The sequence below is a fragment of the Mercenaria mercenaria genome, chromosome 5, assembly GCF_021730395.1.
Source record: "Mercenaria mercenaria strain notata chromosome 5, MADL_Memer_1, whole genome shotgun sequence".
Classification (NCBI taxonomy): domain Eukaryota; kingdom Metazoa; phylum Mollusca; class Bivalvia; order Venerida; family Veneridae; genus Mercenaria; species Mercenaria mercenaria.
The window spans coordinates 86,892,653-86,911,882 of NC_069365.1; the positions used below are offsets into that span (position 1 = coordinate 86,892,653).

Consider the following 19,230-nt stretch of genomic DNA (forward strand, 5'->3'; position numbering starts at 1 on the left):
GCTGCATGCCTTCTGATATGCCAGTACGCAATCCCCCAACCTGTTCGACCACAGCTTTTACAGCAGCGGTGTTTGCCTTTGATAACAGAGGTTTTAGGCCTACCAGAACGGGTATCATCTTCGACAAATAATTTCTGACGTCCATATACACCACACATTTCATTCAATATATGCTTTGAATCTATATGAAGCCTAATGCAGCATTAAATATAGCTACGAATTTTAGTTTTTTTGTTCATTTTACAATGTGACAAGTAAATTGGTCAGTGTATATGACTGCATATATATCAATTTGAAAATAACTCGGTCAATTGAAAATCAATTCGTACGAAATAAGCGGATATCGTTAGCTTTCGGACACACCATTCAAGCGCAGTGAAGCGTTCTAAACACACATGTACCTAAAACTAGTAAGCACATTAGTGACAGAACTTCTTGCAGGAACCTCGTACCAGTGTTTCCTAAATTCTGTACTAGTACAAACCTGTTCTTCGCAAGTAACTGCCAACTTTCCACATGAATCAAACAATGTCTTTTATCAAATCGTTACGGAGAACATAAGCCCGTCCGGGGATCGAAATCACGATCCGTTGATCTACGCTATTGACATGATTGAGCTAACAACTTGAGGGGTCATTCTGGTGCGGACGCCAAAGCGCCATAAAGAAATTTTAGACATTTGATGTGGCGTTTTGGTTCGCGAGCCATGGCGACAAAAAGAAACTAACAGTAAACAATGACGAAACAATGCTGCTTGAGTAGAAAATGGCGAAATGACATTATTCGTTCTTGCTCATTGGCGTACATGCCATTGACAAATACTTCAGTTTGGCGTGTTAACGCGTTCGCAAAGACAATGTTAAATGCTTCGTTTTCTCGCGTTGGTTAGATCACAATACAGTGTGCAACATAGCTGCAGGCGCAAAACATTTTATTTCGTCTAGGCGCGCTCACCAACACTCCGAATCGAAATGTTGTCAATGGCAACCAGTCAAACGCGAAATAAAATGTTTTGTTCTGTTGCGCTCTATATCAAGTTATCGTTGTTAGTTTTATTTAGTCGTGTTAGCGCGCACTCTAAGACAAAATATAAATATTTTACATGTTTTATGGTACGTTAGAGCGCGTGACATGTTCTGAATTTGCCGCCATATTCTACCATAAAACGTGATAATTCGAGAAAAATGTTGCATCTTTCAATACGGAAAACATAATGTTCAGTACTTAAATATATTGGACAGTAACGCAGTATGAATGAGATAAACTGATTCGGAATGTATAATGCTGAATATCACCTTTTGCTTTCAGAAATCACGCAGAATGAGAAATAAGAAAGGGATGGATGATAAAGAAATTGTTGTTGGTAGGTTTATGAAATATTTATTCCTAAGCTGGTACAATGTACATGTATGTATGTAATATTTCAGGCCCAGGTCCAGGGGGTCCATGCTCCCCTCCCCCAACCCCAACACACACAACCAGTTGGCTGAGAAGTGACCTATACTCATCGAAGTAAGAAATAATATTTCTAAACAGTCAGATCCAAAAATGCACCAGAGGCCGCCATTCCATACCTATATTTCAAAGTTTTCTAGGGACAGACCTCCTGATCCCCCTACAATGATGGGAGACCCCCCTCCCCCTCCTATATCTACCCCCACCCGGCATTTTGAGCTTCGTTCACAACTATTGCCCCCACCCCATCCTTCCGATCAAATATGTCTGGAACCGGGCCTGTATTCAGTATTTTGTAACTGTTCACAAAGTAAGAGAAATGACAACTACATTTGGAATAAAATATAAAGTTATTGAACAAATGGCAAAGATAAACATGGACGTTTCGCAGTTTTCGGATTCGTAAGATAAACACAAAGAACGCTTTCATTCATATCAAACACTGCAGATGCGATCGTTGCAACATTTTTACTTTTAAAGCTGCTCCCAGGTGTTCGGTAGATGGGCTCTATCGTACTGGACGTATCTCCCAAAATATTACAGACGTCTTGGAGACATGTTGGTACAGACATTTGACTTGCAGTTGCTTCTCTAGCTTTTGAACCGTCTAATCCTGGTGTTTCCTCCGCATCGTTAACATGCTTGTAATAATTTGTATGTACGTAGTACGAGTCTCTATTGACGCTGTTTGAATATGAAATGTGCTGCACATCCACGACTGTTATATCCTGTAAAAGATACCATGTGTTTATGATCATTTTATTCTGTAAAATATGCGCCATGTTAACGACCGTTTTACCAAGTAATATAAAACGTGTTTATGATAAACAACATGTTAATGAATATTTTATCCTGTAAAATATGCAACATGTTAACGACCGTTTTACCAAGTAATTTAAAACGCGTTTATATAATACAACGACTTCATAATCATCTAACCCTGTAAAATATACAACGTGTATCAATATGATCGTTTTAAATGTACAAGCTATTTATGATCGTTTTATCCTGTAGAATTTATGTGTTTATGAATATTATTACTAACATATGCTGTACATTAATCATGAATACACATGAAAACCATACCAGACTTGATTACACGCTATTTGAAAATAAACCAGTGTACAGTATCCGTAATGAGTGATGTGATTATATTTTCTCGTTGGGCTATTATTAATTTCTTCGGACATACAGTTTAACGTGCATCAAAACCGGAGAATGCCGAATTTCCATACTGTACAGAGAATACGCAGTTTACCGATTGTCGTTACGGGTTCATTTCTAAACCTTATATATGTGCCAAACGTTTATCTTCATTTATTTTATCCAGATAACGTGTCCTTGAAGATAACCGTCAATGTATGTTATATCATTGAAGATATCAGTAATGAAATATTGAGTTAATATGAACAAACTTTGGATAGAATGTAATAAGAGATAAGATACATTGTTGAAATGTGCGTTAAAATGTTATGCATTTTTATTTAAAGTAATCATAATGGTAGGAAGGAGAGAAGCGGAAAATATCTGAACAATGATGCAAAATAGCAAATAATTTTACACAAAAAAGTCATATTGAAACATTTATTTACATTATCTGGATAGACTTCCAACGTCCACATATCGTCTGACTTTCTGCTTGCAATGTTGATGTTTATTCCATATGAGCAGCCTATAGGATCGTTCTTCATAACAGCGACACACTCTTCTATACTTTCACATCCAATTAAGGCACGGAGAAGTATATCAACTGGAACAGCACCATGATTTACTTTCTTTGGCACGAGAGAATCAATTGATACGGCAAATGTTTTATTGACATAAAATGTATTCCCAGCAAGATACCCTGGAAATATGCATGCGAGATACCTTTCGTTTCGTCTTGCAGTTACCTGGTTTATAGTTTCTTGTTTTTTTTTTTATGTTTTTACTGTTGTCAACTTTACATAATGCGCTTTTGTCTAGATCTACATCGACCATATACATCATGTTTTCAACCTCCGTTCCCCAGTCTTCATTATGTGCAAGAATTCTACAATCTGATGTATTCACCATTATGTCTGTACATCCAGCAATTTCGATGTCTTGGTCAATTTCTTTGTCCTTTGTCTTGTTCGAATGGTTCAAAATTATCTCCGAAACCATATCCTGTAGAAACAGTCTTTCGAATGACACGCCTGATCCTTCGGCCATTCCCCTAATTTCTTCCACAATATGAGGATAACATCTCTCCGTTGTTTCGACAGCTGCATTATACAGCTTTCTTCCTTCTTCAGTTTTGTAGAAGGAATATAGTAGTTTCGCTGTTTTGGTCTTTACATGCTCTTGTATAAAATGCTTGAATGTATTTCCAATTTTAAAACCAACATCAAAGTTATTGTATGCTTTAATATAAAGTACCGGTATTGATTCACATGTTGACGACATCTTCACAACTACTAAGTCACTCTGATAATGCATAGCTGTGTTTAACTACCCGATAAAAGTGTGTTTACAATTTTATCTCGTTTATATTGATTTCAAGCCCTGCTCCGCGGCTATTCAAATTCTATTGTGTGTATGCAACCCATGATTACAATAGATAACAGTTAACAGACACGCGCTACACTTTAGCACGCAAAAACCACAAATATTTTATATAGAATTTATATAAAATAGGCTCTATTTTGACAGACTTCACTGTTCATAGTAAGGATTTTCATACTTTTTCAGTGACAATTCAAAGACCCACCACGACCTAGTGATCTGCGTGTTTCGCCCTCAAAAACTTCATTCTGATATTAAGAACAGGTTATATACAGCTATACTACAAGTTTTCATCTGGACAATTTATACCCTTCCTGAAAAAATCATTTTTTACAACTTTATCTGCAAACTTATTCAGTCAATCTCTTTTCAGCATAGTTTTAAGAATATAGATGAATAACTGTCTTACACTGTAGAAACAAAGTGTGATTGGAATTTAACTAAATGCACTGATTTATGTACATATTACTACATTAATTCAATAAAATGTTAAGACTTTAAACACATTGTTTCGGCCTAATATATGTCATTGTCAATTTGAAACTGAATTATTGTATATCTCATGCCTTTCATGTAAATCATGTATAATTACAATCATGGAAATACAAAAGAATGCAGTTATTTTGTGGTGCGTCTTTAAGGTTAAAAGGGTAGGACTGGAGCAGGTCTTCAAGTATCTCCAGGTCGTTGTTAAGGCCACACCAATTCTTTTCTGAAGAAAGTGAGGCCGTACCAAACTCTTCGTTATATTTTTTTTTTGTGTTTTAGCGGAAAATATATTTTCCTTGGTTTTGTTCTCGTGCACCTAAAGTAAAACTTATATAGAAAGTTCAACCATTTCATACTAACGGTAAGTCACCAGAGATTGAAAATATATAAAAATATCGCCCACATAGACGCAGTTATATCTGTGGAACCTAAACAAACAACTAATCCTGTACAGATGAGTATTTTCTGTAAGTATTGACCCGGTACTCATGAATATTTCGCATGTTTCCTTCAATTAATGTTTGGTGTCAGAACCTAAATAACGATATAACTACTGGGGAAAACAACAACGAAACAGTAATATACATTTCTTTATTAGCATCATGTCACATATACAGATATAGCGTTCGGCTACCGATCTCGGGGATGTGGGTTAGAGTCGTCTGTGTGAAAATATCATTTTTATTTGATCTGTAAATCTAACAAACGGGAATATTGTCACACTTATCATGACTTATCGGTCATTCATTGAAAGAAATACTCTACTTTTTAACAGTCTGCTACGTACAACTCGTTTAAATGTGTCAACCGTGTTGTTGTACTTATAAAATAGACTGGCCCGGTTTATAGGTTGGTCAGGGCTACGAATATGTATTGTATTTTTCTATAAAATGCTTCTTCCACTTCCGTTTGGATCCGTCCATGTTTACAAACACATTTGTTTATTTTATGGACTGTACTAATAAACTTTGATAATGTGGCAGTTGACCTGAATACAATCGACACTGTTTATTGTCCAATACAGGTAAATCCAATAATTGCTTTGCAATAGATCTATGGCGGATTATCTTTGAACATCCCTGGACTTATTGGACTCAACTGCCACATTATCAAAGTTTATTAGTACGATGAGCGTTTGAAAAGTAGTGACAACAATCCAGTATTTTCACAATTGCACGTGCACCCATACGTGTGGCATATCAATCAATGGAAAGAGTACTGAATTTTTTAGTCCAAATGACCGGAAATTGCACTAAAATCACGTGCAAAAGCACATTAATTAACAGTTGAAATACATGTAGTGTATCATACTGGCTTAAAAGAATGGCTGGCTGAATTTAGCTGCAATTTTTGCATGGAGCAGAGACATCGGCCCATCAGAAATTAAAGACGAAGTGTACGGGGAAAGTGTGCTGCCATACCGTACTATTACCCGATTGGTATCTCTCTTAATCGGCATCAAAGATGAGGTCATTCACTTCTGTGTCTGACAAAGTCATTGATGCTGTGAAAGTGATAATCGAGAAAGATGCAAGATGCAAATGGGAGCTGCTAGGGGAAATATCGGGTCTTAATTCGTCAGCGGTTTTTCTCATTAACCTGAGTAAGGTTTGTGCGCGCTGCAAACCGAATTTATTGACTCCTGAGCAAAAAGAAGGAAAGGGTAGAAAAAACTTCCGCACTGCTCGTCACATATAAAGAAAGGAATCTAAGCGTATTAAAGAAATTGTTACAGGTGATGAGACGTGGTTGTACTGTTTTGACTCTGGCAATAAAGAAAATAATAAAATGCGGGTAGGTGAAAATATCGAGAGGCCCTTTATTGTTCGGTTATTGTTATTAGTGTAATTATTTTCAGGATACAAAAAAACGTGCAAAATAACGACAAACACAAGATTAATGAGTGCCAAGTCAATGATTACGGACAAAAGCTAAACGCAGTATTTGGGCATATGCAAGAACAGAACAAAAACCAGTACTTAAGCGTGACAGACTGCCCGCCGGATAAGTAAAGGGCTATCCAAGGTTGACGTTATCGAAGCATTTCTTAAATCAATAACGAATCATAAAATACGTAGAGTGTCTCAGCAATTAAAAGCATTGAAAAAAATGTGACTGGTGCACGATACATTATCAATTGTCCAATATGCATATTACATATTTGTCCAACAGCGCGTAAATGTGAGAAATGCGCGACTGAAATGGGCTGGTATATTTTCCCTATTGGTACCATTGTTCCCGAAGTATACCTTTGGGTGCAATGGCATTTTATTTCAGTACTGGTTTCAGTTGGCACGTCCTTGCCTATTTTGATCAAATTATACGTCGCAATAATTTTTTTTTCGCAGAGATCGAGAGAGCTATTTGCACATTTCTTGACACATATCAAAAACTTTTTTATCCTGTTTAACGTGAACACAAACATCTGGCTCCATAGCTCTGCGGTTAGAGCACCTGTCTAGTAAAAAGGAGGTCGAGGGTTTGATCCCCTCTGGAGCCTTTTGATATTTTTTTATCAAAACATGATTTTTTTTAAAATGTCCATGATAAACCTCACGACTACTCTAGTGGTGCGACTATTAACGCGTTCGATAGATACCGTGGAGATTTGAAATCAGATTTGGATATGTGTATTTAGATAAGAAATGTTTGATTATGCCCATTACACGTCAACGTGTACAATACTTTTTTTGAAAAAAAAAGAGTATTTTTATAACAGAGAGAGAGTCTACTTAAGTGTTGTCTGCTTAATCGGATAAGGCATTCCAAACTGCTCATGTTAGCGATAATTAAAAAAAAGCAAGGTTACACACAGAGGTAAAATTGCGTCATGCAGTCAATACCGTTTGCTCCTACATGTATGAAAATACAGAAACGTTTTAATATGTGATAGAAATACATAAAATACGCATTACACAAGCAAGTTTTTTTTTCATGCATAAATATTGTCTTTTTGAATTATAGGAAAGAAACTCTATTTAAGTACCCAAGCACTCAACTAATACTTTTAAAGGGAGAGAATTTCTATAAAAAGGCTTATAGCTTCTACTCAATCCTCAATGTTTGTATATTTGTTAAACTCTAACAATTGTAATTATATCAATAAATACTGTTTAAAACCAAATAATACTTTCTAAAAATAGAGAAGCTCAATGGCCGCTCAAACAAAATGTGGTAAATAAAACCACGTCAATCCAAATACTCAGAGGAAATGATATTTTTGGTTGCGGGTTTATCCCGCTACCAAATTTACAAGTGTATTTCTGACAATCATATAGTATCTTTATTTTATTCCGAATCACATCCAAAGGATGTTCATGTGCTACACAAAATAGTCCCGTTCATGAACAATGCGGATGAATTATCTATGAACAAGCAGTTCTTATTCAACCTGTATCCACTCACACTGACCATTCAGATTATATAAGATCTATCAATGATAAATTTCTAAAATGGAATGACCCATCATTAAATTTGGACTGTACCATTTATTACTACTAAATTTGGACTGTACCATTTATTACTCGAATGAAAATTTACTGACTGAACAGTGAACAGTGCAGACCATAATCAGCTTGCACGGATGTGCAGGCTGATCTTGAGGTGCACTGGTCTCAAAGACAGAATCACTTGCCGCTAGCAGACTAAAGATTAATAAGATTATTTTTATTGACATTTTGTTTTCAATTAACAGTCTCCAAGGCTTTCATGTTTCTATCACAACAAGAAGGTACAATAATATAGGGTCATATATAGTGGCAGGTTTGTTGTCCCGGTACGTTTTTCTTTAATAAAATAGATCAGTCGTTTGCAGATAATACGGAACAGGTAGTGCCATGTGTGCAATTTGGGCGTTTCTGCTTCAAATACCGATTTTTTCCCTTGTTTTGATCATTAAAACAAAAGAATCAATAAACGAAAAAGGTTGCATGATGTAGTGTTAGGTATTTATTATAAATTCGCTCTACCCTTCCCTGGCATTTTTCAAAATTGTATTTTAGGATCATTTTTTTTGCACTAGTATAAAGTTTCCAGACTTACTGCCCCAGAAGGGATTTTTGACAATAGAGACTATCCAAATGCTGATATCAGTCCGAGACAGTTGGAGTATTTGCCCTTCGAATGATAATTACCTCCTAATGTCCTTTCAATAAAGAAATATATCATTATATATCGGTTTAAATCTAGAAACTCCACGTGAAACGCACGTATATCGAATAATATAATTGATTTTTTATGTTTTGTTTTGTTTTGGGTTTAGCATCGTTTTTCAACAGTATTTCAGTTATGTTGCGGGGAGCAGTTAACCTTACCAGAAATAGAAAAAGTGGAAACTCCACAGGTCGCTCAACACAACAAAAACGAAAATGTTGCAGGCTCGGTTTGATTGAGCCTGTTCAAGGACGGTAGTGGAAATGCATGCTACCGTCCACGCCCTCTAGCCCCGGGTTGAGCAGAACTCAACATTTACACATGTTAAAAGTACAAAAACAATTTAGAGACATCCTCAGATGTGTTCATACGGCGGTGCACATGGAACCTTCAATGCTACACTACAAACATTTTTCACATTTTCAGTAAGAGTTTTTGTAGAATCGTCCAGTATCATTATGACCAGGTGGACAAGGCACTTGAACGACTGGTGCACTAGAATTGAAGATAATTACGCACAACATCTGTTTCAAACTTATGGTTCTCTTGGCAATATATGGGCGTTTTTTTATCTTTTCGCTTCCATTGCTTATAATCAGCCCTTCTCTTTGGCTCAAACATGTGCACCCAGGTTTCGTCACTTATTAGTAAGGTAATTTAAAATATAACCCGAATGTCACAGCCTTTTTATGTTTTCAAAAGTTCCAAGGCACATTTAAGGCGTTGTATCGTTTGTTCCTCAGTGAGCAAATGAGGAACCCACCTAGCGCAAACATTCACAGATCCAAACGATCAGAATTGTTTGCACGCTGCATGCCTTCTGATAGCCTTAGGACGGCCAGCACATATTTATGCAATCTCGCCAGGCATATGTATGTTTTTGACAACACAGAAAATGACGTCACTCGACCTTCAGCTATTTCCGGAAGTAAATAAAATGAAAGTAGAAATGCTAAACTTAAAAACGAAAGCCGCATTTTGATTCGTAGATAGTCAGGGGTCACGCGCAGGGATCCCCCCGTCTAAATGTATTTTTTTTTTGCTATTGGGGAGCCAATTTTCAGCATTTTATTACGAATTGAAATTACCTGGGCGTCAGTGCAGCATGTCAGCTTTTAATCTATGAAAAAAATATTTGAGCTCTGGATAAACAGAAATCCCACAGGGGTCCGGTACGTACCAAGGGTACATTGATAATTTTGGAAGTTCATCAAATCGCTGAAAATGTCATTTTTGATGCTGTCTGAGAGTGTCAGTATATGCCTCAGATGTAAGATATAACCGTATTTGAGAGCTGCAGACGTAGACATTTCAGAAATATCTTCAAAATGAGTTTCGTGTAATAAATGTTGGTTCTACGGAAGCGTGAAAGGGCCATCAGACGCTAATACGTTTTAGTACGTTAAGGCTGCGGAAAGAATATACAGATTTCCTAAAATGCATTTTAGTTTAGCCATTTTTGTGTCAAACGTCAGTTTTTAGTACAGACGTGTTAAAAAATGTCGAAAAAGCACTGATTTTTAGATAAAAAATGATTTCTCTAATAAACCAGTACGCAATCCCCCATCCTATTCGACCACAGCTTTTACAGCAGCGGTGTTTGCCTTGATAACAGAAGTTTTAGGCCTACCAGAACGGGTATCATCTTCGACAGATAATTTCTGACGACCATATACACAACACATTTCATCCAATATATGCCTTGAATCTATATCAAGCCTAATGCAGCATTAAATACAGCTAAGAATTTTAGTCTTTTTGTTCATTTTACAATGTGACAAGTAAATTGGTCAGTGTATATGACTGCATATATTTCAATTTGAAAATACCTCGGTCATTTGAAAATCAATTCGTACGAAATAAGCGGATATCGTTAGCTATCGGACACACCATTCAAGCGAAAAGAAGCGTTCTAAACACACATGTACCTAAAACTAGTAAGCACATTAGTGACAGAACTTCTTGCAGGAACCTCGTACCAGTGTTTCCTGGATTCTGTACTAGTACAAACCTGTTCTTCGCAAGTAACTGCCAACTTCCCCACATGAATCAGAAGTGGAGGACGAATGATATCAAACAATGTTTTTTTATCAAATCGTCACGGAGAACATATATATAAGCCCGTCCGGGGATCGAAATCACCATCCCGCGATCCGTTGATCTACGCTATTGACATGATTGAGCTAACAACTTGAGGGGTCATTCTGGTGCGGACGCCAAAGCGTCATAAAGAAATTTTAGACATTTGATGTGGCTTTTTGGTCCGCGAGCCATGGCGACAAAAAGAAACTAACAGTAAACAATGACGAAACAATGCTGCTTGAGTAGAAAATGACGAAATGACATTATTCGTTCTTGCTCATTGGCATACGTGCCATTCACAAATACTTCAGTTTGGCGTGATAACGCGTTCGCAAAGACAATGTTAAATGCTTCGTTGTCTCGCGATGGTTAGATCACAATAAAATGTGAAACATAGCTGCAGGCGCAAAACATTTTATTTCGTCTAGGCGCGCTCACCAACACGCCGAATCGAAATGTTGTTAATGGCAACCAGTCAAACGCGAAATAAAATGTTTTGTTCTGTTGCGCTCTATATCAAGTTATCGTTGTTAGTTTTATTTAATCGTGTTAGCGCGCACTCTAAGACAACATATAAATATTTTACATGTTTTATGGTACGTTTGAGCGCGTGACATGTTCTGAATTTGCCGCCATATTCTACCATAAAACGTGATAATTCGAGAAAAAAGTTGCATCTTGCAATACGGAAAACATAATGTTCAGCACTTAAATATATTGGACAGTAACACAGTATGAATGAGATAAACTGATTCGGAATGTATAATGCTGAATATCACCTTTTGCTTTCAGAAATCACGCAGAATGAGAAATAAGAAAGGGATGGATGATAAAGAAATTGTTGTTGGTAGGTTTATGAAATATTTATTCCTAAGCTGGTACAATGTACATGTATGTATGTAATATTTCAGGCCCAGGTCCAGGGGGTCCATGCTCCCGTCCCCTAACCCCAACACACACAACCAGTTGGCTGAGAAGTGACCTATACTCATCGAAGTAAGAAATAATATTTCTAAGCATTTAGATCCAAAAATGCACCAGAGGCCGCCATTTCATACCAATATTTCAAAATTTTCTAGGTACAGACCTCCTGATCCCCTACAATGATGGGAGAACCTCCACCAATATCTCAAAATTTAGACCAAAAAGCTGCAAATCATACCAATGTTTCAAGAAAAATTAAGGTGGAAGACCCCCTGACCACCTTATACGAGCGTAGCCCCCCTCCCATCCTATATCTACCCCCACTTGGCAGTTTGAGCTTCGTTCTAAACTACTGCCCCCACCTCATCCCTCCGATGAAATATTTCTGGAACCGGGCCTGTATTCAGTATTTTGTAACTGTTCACAAAGTAAGAGAAAAGACAACTGCATTTGGAATAAAATATAAAGTTATTGAACAAATGGCAAAGATAAACAAGGACGTTTCGCAGTTTTCGGATTCGTAAGATAAACACGAAGAACGCATTCATTCATATCAAACACTGCAGAAGCAATTGTTGCAATATGTATAATTTTAAAGCTTATCCCGGGCGTTCGGTAGATGGGCTCTATCGTACTGGACGTATCTCCCAAAATATTGCAGACATCTTGGAGACATGTCGGTACAGACATTTGGCTTGCAGTTGCTTCTCTAGCTTTTGTACCATCTAATCCTGGTGATTCCTCCGCATCTTTAACATGCTTGTAACAATTTATATGTACTTAGTACGAGACTCTACGTGCGCTGTTTGAATACGAAATGTGCTGCACATCCACGACTGTTATATCCTGTAAAGAATACCACGTGTTTATGATCATTTTATCCTGTCGTTTTAATGATCGTTTTACCAAGTAATATAAAACGTGTTTATGGTATACAATGTGCTTATAATCATCTAACCCTGTTAAAAGTACAACGTGTAAAATATGATCATTTTTAATATACAAGGTATTTATAATCGTTTTAGCCTATAGAATATAAAACGTGTTTAGGAAAATATTACATATACATGCTGTACACTTAACATTAATACACATTAAATTATCTGAAATTTAAGTAATGGATCCGTTTATCGATTCTTAGGACTTGCATACAGTTTAATGTACACTAAAAGCGGATAATGTCGAAATACCATACAAAGAATACGTTATTTACTAGTTATCGTTACCAGTTCACTCCTATACATAATTTATGTCAAACGTCTATCTTCATTTATTCTAAGGAGATTACATGTCCTTGAAGATAACCGTCACTGAAGGTTGTACTTTTGAAGATACTTCTCATGAAGTACTAAGTAAATGTAAACAAACTTCGGATAAAATGTAAGGAGTAAAAAAATATATGTTGAAATGTGCGTTCATATGTTAAACACTTTTTTAAAGTAATCATAAACGTAGGAAGGAGAGAAGTGGAAAATATCTTAAAATGATGCAAAATAATTTACACATATTGAAACATAAATGTACATTATCTGGATAGACTTCCAACGTCCACATATCGTTTGACTTACTGCTTGCAATGTTGATGTTTATTCCATACGAACAGCCCACAGGATCGTTCTTCATAACAGCGACACACTCTTCTATACTTTCACATCCAATTAAGGCACGGAGAAGTATATCAACTGGCACAGCGCCATGATTTACTTTCTTCGGCACGAGAGAATTTATTTACACGAAAATGTTTTATTGACATAAAATGTATTCCCAGCAAGATACCCTGGAAATATGCATGCGAGATACCTTTCGTTTCGTCTTGCAGTTACTTGGTTTATAGTTTCTATGTTCTTTATGTTTTTACTGTTGTCATCTTCACATAAGGCACTTTTGTCTAGATCTACGTCGACCAAATACATCATGTTTTCAATCTCCGTTCCCCAGTCTTCATTATGTGCTAGAATTTTACAATCTGATGTATTCACCATTATGTCTGTACACCCAGCATTTTCGCTGTCATGACCAACTTCTTTATCCTTTGATTTGTTTGAATGGTGCAAAAGTATCTTCGAAACCATATCCTGTAGAAATAGTCTTTCGAAAGACACATCCGATCCTTCGGCCATTCCCTTAATTTCTTCCACAATATGAGGATAACATCTCTCCGTTGTTTCAACAGCTGCATTATACAGCTTTCTTCCCTCTTCAGTTTTGTAGAACGAATAAAGTAGTTCGGCTACCAATCTCGGGATGTGGGTTATAGTCCTCTGTGTGACCATATCATTTTTTTTATTTCATGACGAGAACAAGGCAAAACAGTGAATATTGCAGTTTGATTGAGTCTGCTCATGAGCAGTTATGGTAAGTGCAACACTGCCCACGCCCCCTAGCACCGGCTTAAGCAGTATTCAATCTTCAAATTTAAATGAGTTGAAATCAATCCCGAAGGACCAGAAAATATAATAACACTGAGATGACTGCTTGGTATCGGCGCATCAGAAATTAAAGCCGACTGCTTGGCATCGGCGGACTGCTTGGCATCGCCGCATCAGAAATTAAAGCCGACTACTTGACATCGGTGGACTGCTTGGCATCGGCGCATCAGAAATTAAAGCCGACTGCTTGGCATCGGCGCATCAGAAATTAAAGCCGACTTGGACAAAGTGTACGGGGACAGTGCGATGCCATACCGTACTATTGCCCGAAGGGTATCTCTTTTAAAGAGGGGAGAACCAGCACCAAAGATGAGGCCCGTCCTGGGCGCCCTCTGACTGCTGTGTCTAACAAAGACATTGATGCTGTGAAAGTGATAATCGAGAAAGATGCAAGATGCAGAGTGGAGCAGATAGGGGAAATATCGGGTCTTAATTCATCAGCGGTTTTTTTCTCATTTTGAAAGAACGGCTTAACCTGCGTAAGGTTTGTGCGCTATAGATATCGCATTTAATGACCCCTGAGCAAAAAGAAGGAGATGGTAGAAAAAGCTTCCGCCCTGGTCATCAAATATAAAAAAGGAATGTAGGCTAATCAAAGAAATTGGTACAGGTGATGAGACGTGGTTGTACTTTTTTATCCTGACAATAAAGAAAATAATAAAATGCGGGTAGGTGAAAATAACGGAAGGCCCTTTATTGTTCGGTTATTGTTATTAGTGTAATTATTTTCAGGATACAAAAATCGTGCTAAATAACGACAAAGACAAGATTAATGAGTGTCAGGTCAATGATTACGGACAAAAGCTAAACGCAGTATTGGGGCATATGTACAGAATATTTGTACAACCCAGAGGTGAATAATTTAAAATCATATTATTTGTTTGTACGTATGTACAATAGCAAAAAAAAGGAAAAGAAAAATCAGTACTTAAGCGTGACAGACTGCCCGCCGGATAAGTATAGGGCTATCCTAGGTTGACGTTATCGAAGCATTTCTTAAATTAAATCAATAACGAATCATAAAATATGTAGTGTGTCTCAGCAATAAAAAACATTGAAAAAATGTGACTGGTGCACGATGGAAGATACATAATCAATTGTCCAATATGCATATTACTCATTTCTCCAACAGCGCGTCTATGTGAGAAATGCGCGACTGAAATGGGCTGGTATATTTCCCCTATGGGTACGATTGTTCCCGTAGTATACCTTGTTGTGCAGGTATTTTATTTCAGAACTGGTTCAGTGGGCACGACAAATCATACGTCGTAATATTTTTTTTTTCCCAGAGATCGAGAGAACTGTTTAGCACATTTCCTGACACATGTCACAAACTTTTATATCCTGTTTAACATGAACACCAACATCTGGCTCCATAGCTCAGTGGCTAGAGCGCCTGTCTAGTAAACAGGAGGTCGAGGGTTCGATCCCCTCTGGAGCCTTTTGACATTTTTATCAAAACATGATTTTTTAAAAATGTCCATGATAAACCTCACGACTATTGTAGTGGTGCGACTATTAACGCGTTCGATAGATACCGTGGAGATTTGAAATCAGATTTGGATATGTGTATGTAGATAAGAAATGTTTGATTATGATCATTACTCGTCTACATGTACAATGTTTTTTTTTGAAAAAAGAGTTTTTATAACAGAGAGAGTCTACTCAAGTGTCGTCTGCTTAATCGAATAAGGCACTCCAAACTGCTCATGTTAGCGATAATTTAAAAAAAAACAAGGCTAGACACAGAGGTAAAATACATAAAATACGCATTACACAAGCAAGTTATTTTTCATGCATAAATATTGTCTTTTTGAATTATAGGAAAGAACCTTATTTAAGTACTCAAGCACTCAACTAATACTTTTAAAGGGAGAGAGTTCCTAAAAAAACTTATAGCTTCTACTCAATCCTCAATGTTTGTATATTTGTTAAACTCTAACAATTGTAACTATATCAATAAATACTGTTTAAAACCAAATAATACTTTCCAAAAATAGAGAAGCTCAATGGCCGCTGAAAGAAATGTGGTAAATAAAACCACGTCAATCCAAATACTCAGATGAAATGATATTTTAGGTTGCGGGTTTATCCCGTTACAAGTTACAAGTTACAAGTGTATTTCTGACAATCATATAGTATCTTTATTTTATTCCGAATCACATCCAAAGGATGTTCATGTGCTACACAAAATAGTCCCGTTCATGAACAATGCGGATGAATTAGCTATGAACAAGCAGTTCTTATTCAACCTGTATCCACTCACACTGACCATTCAGATTATATAAGATCTATCAATGATAAATTTCTAAAATGGAATGGTCCATTATTAAATTTGGACTGTACCATTTATTACTCGAATGAAAATTTACTGACTGAACAGCGAACAGTGCAGACCGTAATCAGCTTGCACGGATGTGCAGGCTGATCTTGAGGTGCACTGGTCGCAAAGACAGAATCACTTGCCGCTAGCAGACTAAAGATTAATAAGATTATTTTTATTGACATTTTGTTTTCAATTAACAGTCTCCAAGGCTTTCATTTTTCTATCACAACAAGAAGGTACAATAATATAGGGTCATATATAGTGGCAGGTTTGTTGTCCCGGTACGTTTTTCTTTAATAAAATATATCAGTCGTTTGCAGATAATACGAACAGGTTGCGCCAAGTGTGCAATTTGGGCGTTTCTGCTTCAAATACCGAAATTTTACTCGTTTTTTTATCATTAAAACAAAGGAATCAATAAACGAAAAAGGTTGCATGATGTAGTGCTAAGTATTTATTATACATTCGCTCTACCCTTCCCTGACATTTTTCAAAACTGTATTTTTAGGATGATTTTTTATTTTTGCACTAGTATAAAGTTTTCAGACTTACTGCACCAGAAAGGATTTTAGACACGAGAGACTATCCAAATGCTGATATCTGTCAGAGACAGTTGGAGTATTTGCCCTTCGAATGATAATTACCTCCTAATGTCCTTTCAATAAAACAATATATCACTATATATCGGTTTAAATCTAGAAACTCCACGTGAAACGCATGTATATCGAATAATATGATTAATTTTGTATGTTTTGTTTTGTTTTGGGTTTAGCTTCGTTTTTCAACAGTTTTTCAGTTATGTGTCAGGGAGCAGTTACCTTACGAGGTTCCTGCAAAACGTTCTGCCATTGGGTTCGGTTTTTCTTAAGTGCTATGTTTTATCAAAATCATTTTTCTTACAAACCTTTAAAGTATGGCCCCTTTACCGAAACTCATTTTTGTAACCTGTTACCCAATTGCGAAAAGCAGATAAATAGTCTTCTTTCGGTATCTGTTTGAGACACTGATAAATGGCGCTGCCAAGAAAACTTCTGGACTTATAATTCTTTCCAGAAAGCACTTTTCCAGCTTTGGAAATAAAAAAAGTCACAGGGACTTAGGTCATGTGAATAAGACTTCCACCTTTTCAGAAGCAAAAAGACTTAACAACATCGCACTTGTGAGAGGAGGCGTTGTCGTGTATAAGATAGACTCCTTACCAGCCTTTGCTTGAACGTTTCTTATTGTAAAACTTTTTTCATTTTTTCAGTAAGAGTTCTTGTAGAATCGTCTAGTAACAGTATGACCAGGTCGACAAGGCACGTTAACGACTGGTCCACTAGAATTGAAGATAATTATGTATAACATCTGTTTCAAACTTATGGATCTCTTGGCAATATATGGGCGTTTTTTTATCTTATCGCTTTCTTTGCTTATTATCAGCCCTTCTCTTTGGCTCAAACATGAGCACCCAGGTTTCGTCACTTATTAGCAAGTTAGAAATAACCTGAATGTCACAGCCTTTTTATGTTTTCAAAAGTTCCAAGGCACATTTAAGGCGTTGTATCTTTTGCTCCTCAGTGAGCAAATGAGGAACCCACCTAGCGCAAACCTTTTTCAGATCCAAACGCTTTATCAGAATTGTTTGCACACTGCATGCCTTCTGATATGCCAGTACAACTGGCTATATCTTTCATCGGCAATCCCCCATCCTGTTCGACCACAGCTTTTACAGCAGAGGTGTTTGCCTTGGTAACAGAGGTTTTAGGCCTACCAGAACGGGTATCATCTTCGACAGATAATTTCTGACGTCCATATACACCATATATTTCATTCAATATCTGCTTTGAATCTACGTCAAGCCTAATGCAATATTAAATATAGCTACGCATTTTAGTCTTTTCGTCCGTTTTACAATGTGACAAGTAAATTGGTCAGTGTATATGACTGCACATATTTCAGTTTAAAAGTAACTCGGTCATTTAAAATCAATTTGCACGAAATAAACGGATATCGTTAGCTTTCGGACACACCATTCAAGTACAAAGCGTTCTAAAAATACCTAAAACTAGTAAGCCCATTAGTGACAGAACTTCTTGCAGAAATCTCGTACCGGTGTTTCCTGGATTTCGTACCAGTACAAACCTGTTCTTCGCAAATAACTGCGAACTTCCTCACATGAGTCAGAGGTGGAAGACGAATGCTATCAAAAACAATGTATTTTATCAAATCGTCACGGAAAACATATGCCCTGCCCGAAGATCGAAATCACGATCCCGCGACCCGTAGACCTACGCTCTCCTTATTGACATGATTGAGCTAGCAACTTGAGGAGTCATTCTGGTGCGGACGCCAAAGCGCCATATAGAAATTTTAGACATTTTTTATGACGTTTTGTTTCGTAAAAGCCAATGCGACAAAACAAAACTGACAGTGCGCAATGACGAAACAATGAAACATTTTATTTCATAATGATTGAGTAGAAAAATGCAAAGACGAAATGAAATGATTCGTTCTTGCGCATTGGCGTACGTGCCATCAACAAATACTTCATTTTGGCGTGTTCAAACGTTCGCATAGACAATGTTAAATGTTTCGTTGTTTCGCGTTGGTGAGATCACAATAAAATGTGCCAAATAGCTTCGTGCGCCCCGACGCGGCATATAAAAAACATCTTATTTCGTCTAGGCGCGCTCTTTAACACGCCAAATCGAAATGTCAATGGCAAACAGTCAAACGCGAAATAAAATATTTTGTTCTGTTGCGTGATATCAAGTTATCGTCGTTAGTTTAATTTAATCGCGTTGGCGCCACACACTTCGAAAAACATATAAAGCGTTTACATGTCTTTATAGTACGTTTGAGCGC

General features: G+C 37.0%; 1 protein-coding gene, 1 long non-coding RNA gene and 2 other non-coding genes across 4 annotated transcripts; 2 read left to right on the forward strand and 2 right to left on the reverse strand.

Moving 5' to 3' along the window:
* Positions 1-1,364: 1,364 nt before the first annotated feature.
* LOC123557847 (uncharacterized) lies at positions 1,365-3,921 on the reverse strand. The gene is made up of 2 exons (XM_045349582.2): positions 3,048-3,921; positions 1,365-2,183 (listed from the first exon to the last, which is right to left on the reverse strand). Exons 1-2 carry the CDS (start codon positions 3,144-3,146, stop codon positions 1,806-1,808), a joined length of 477 nt encoding a protein of 158 aa, XP_045205517.2. The 5' UTR covers positions 3,147-3,921; the 3' UTR covers positions 1,365-1,805.
* Positions 3,922-6,897: 2,976 nt separating this feature from the next.
* Trnat-agu (transfer RNA threonine (anticodon AGU)) lies at positions 6,898-6,970 on the forward strand. The gene has a single exon. It is a non-coding gene; the product is annotated as a tRNA-Thr (tRNA).
* Positions 6,971-11,552: 4,582 nt separating this feature from the next.
* LOC128557513 (uncharacterized) lies at positions 11,553-13,346 on the reverse strand. The gene is made up of 2 exons (XR_008371201.1): positions 13,197-13,346; positions 11,553-12,474 (listed from the first exon to the last, which is right to left on the reverse strand). It is a non-coding gene; the product is annotated as an uncharacterized LOC128557513 (long non-coding RNA).
* Positions 13,347-15,426: 2,080 nt separating this feature from the next.
* Positions 15,427-15,499, forward strand: Trnat-agu (transfer RNA threonine (anticodon AGU)). The gene has a single exon. It is a non-coding gene; the product is annotated as a tRNA-Thr (tRNA).
* Positions 15,500-19,230: the final 3,731 nt, after the last annotated feature.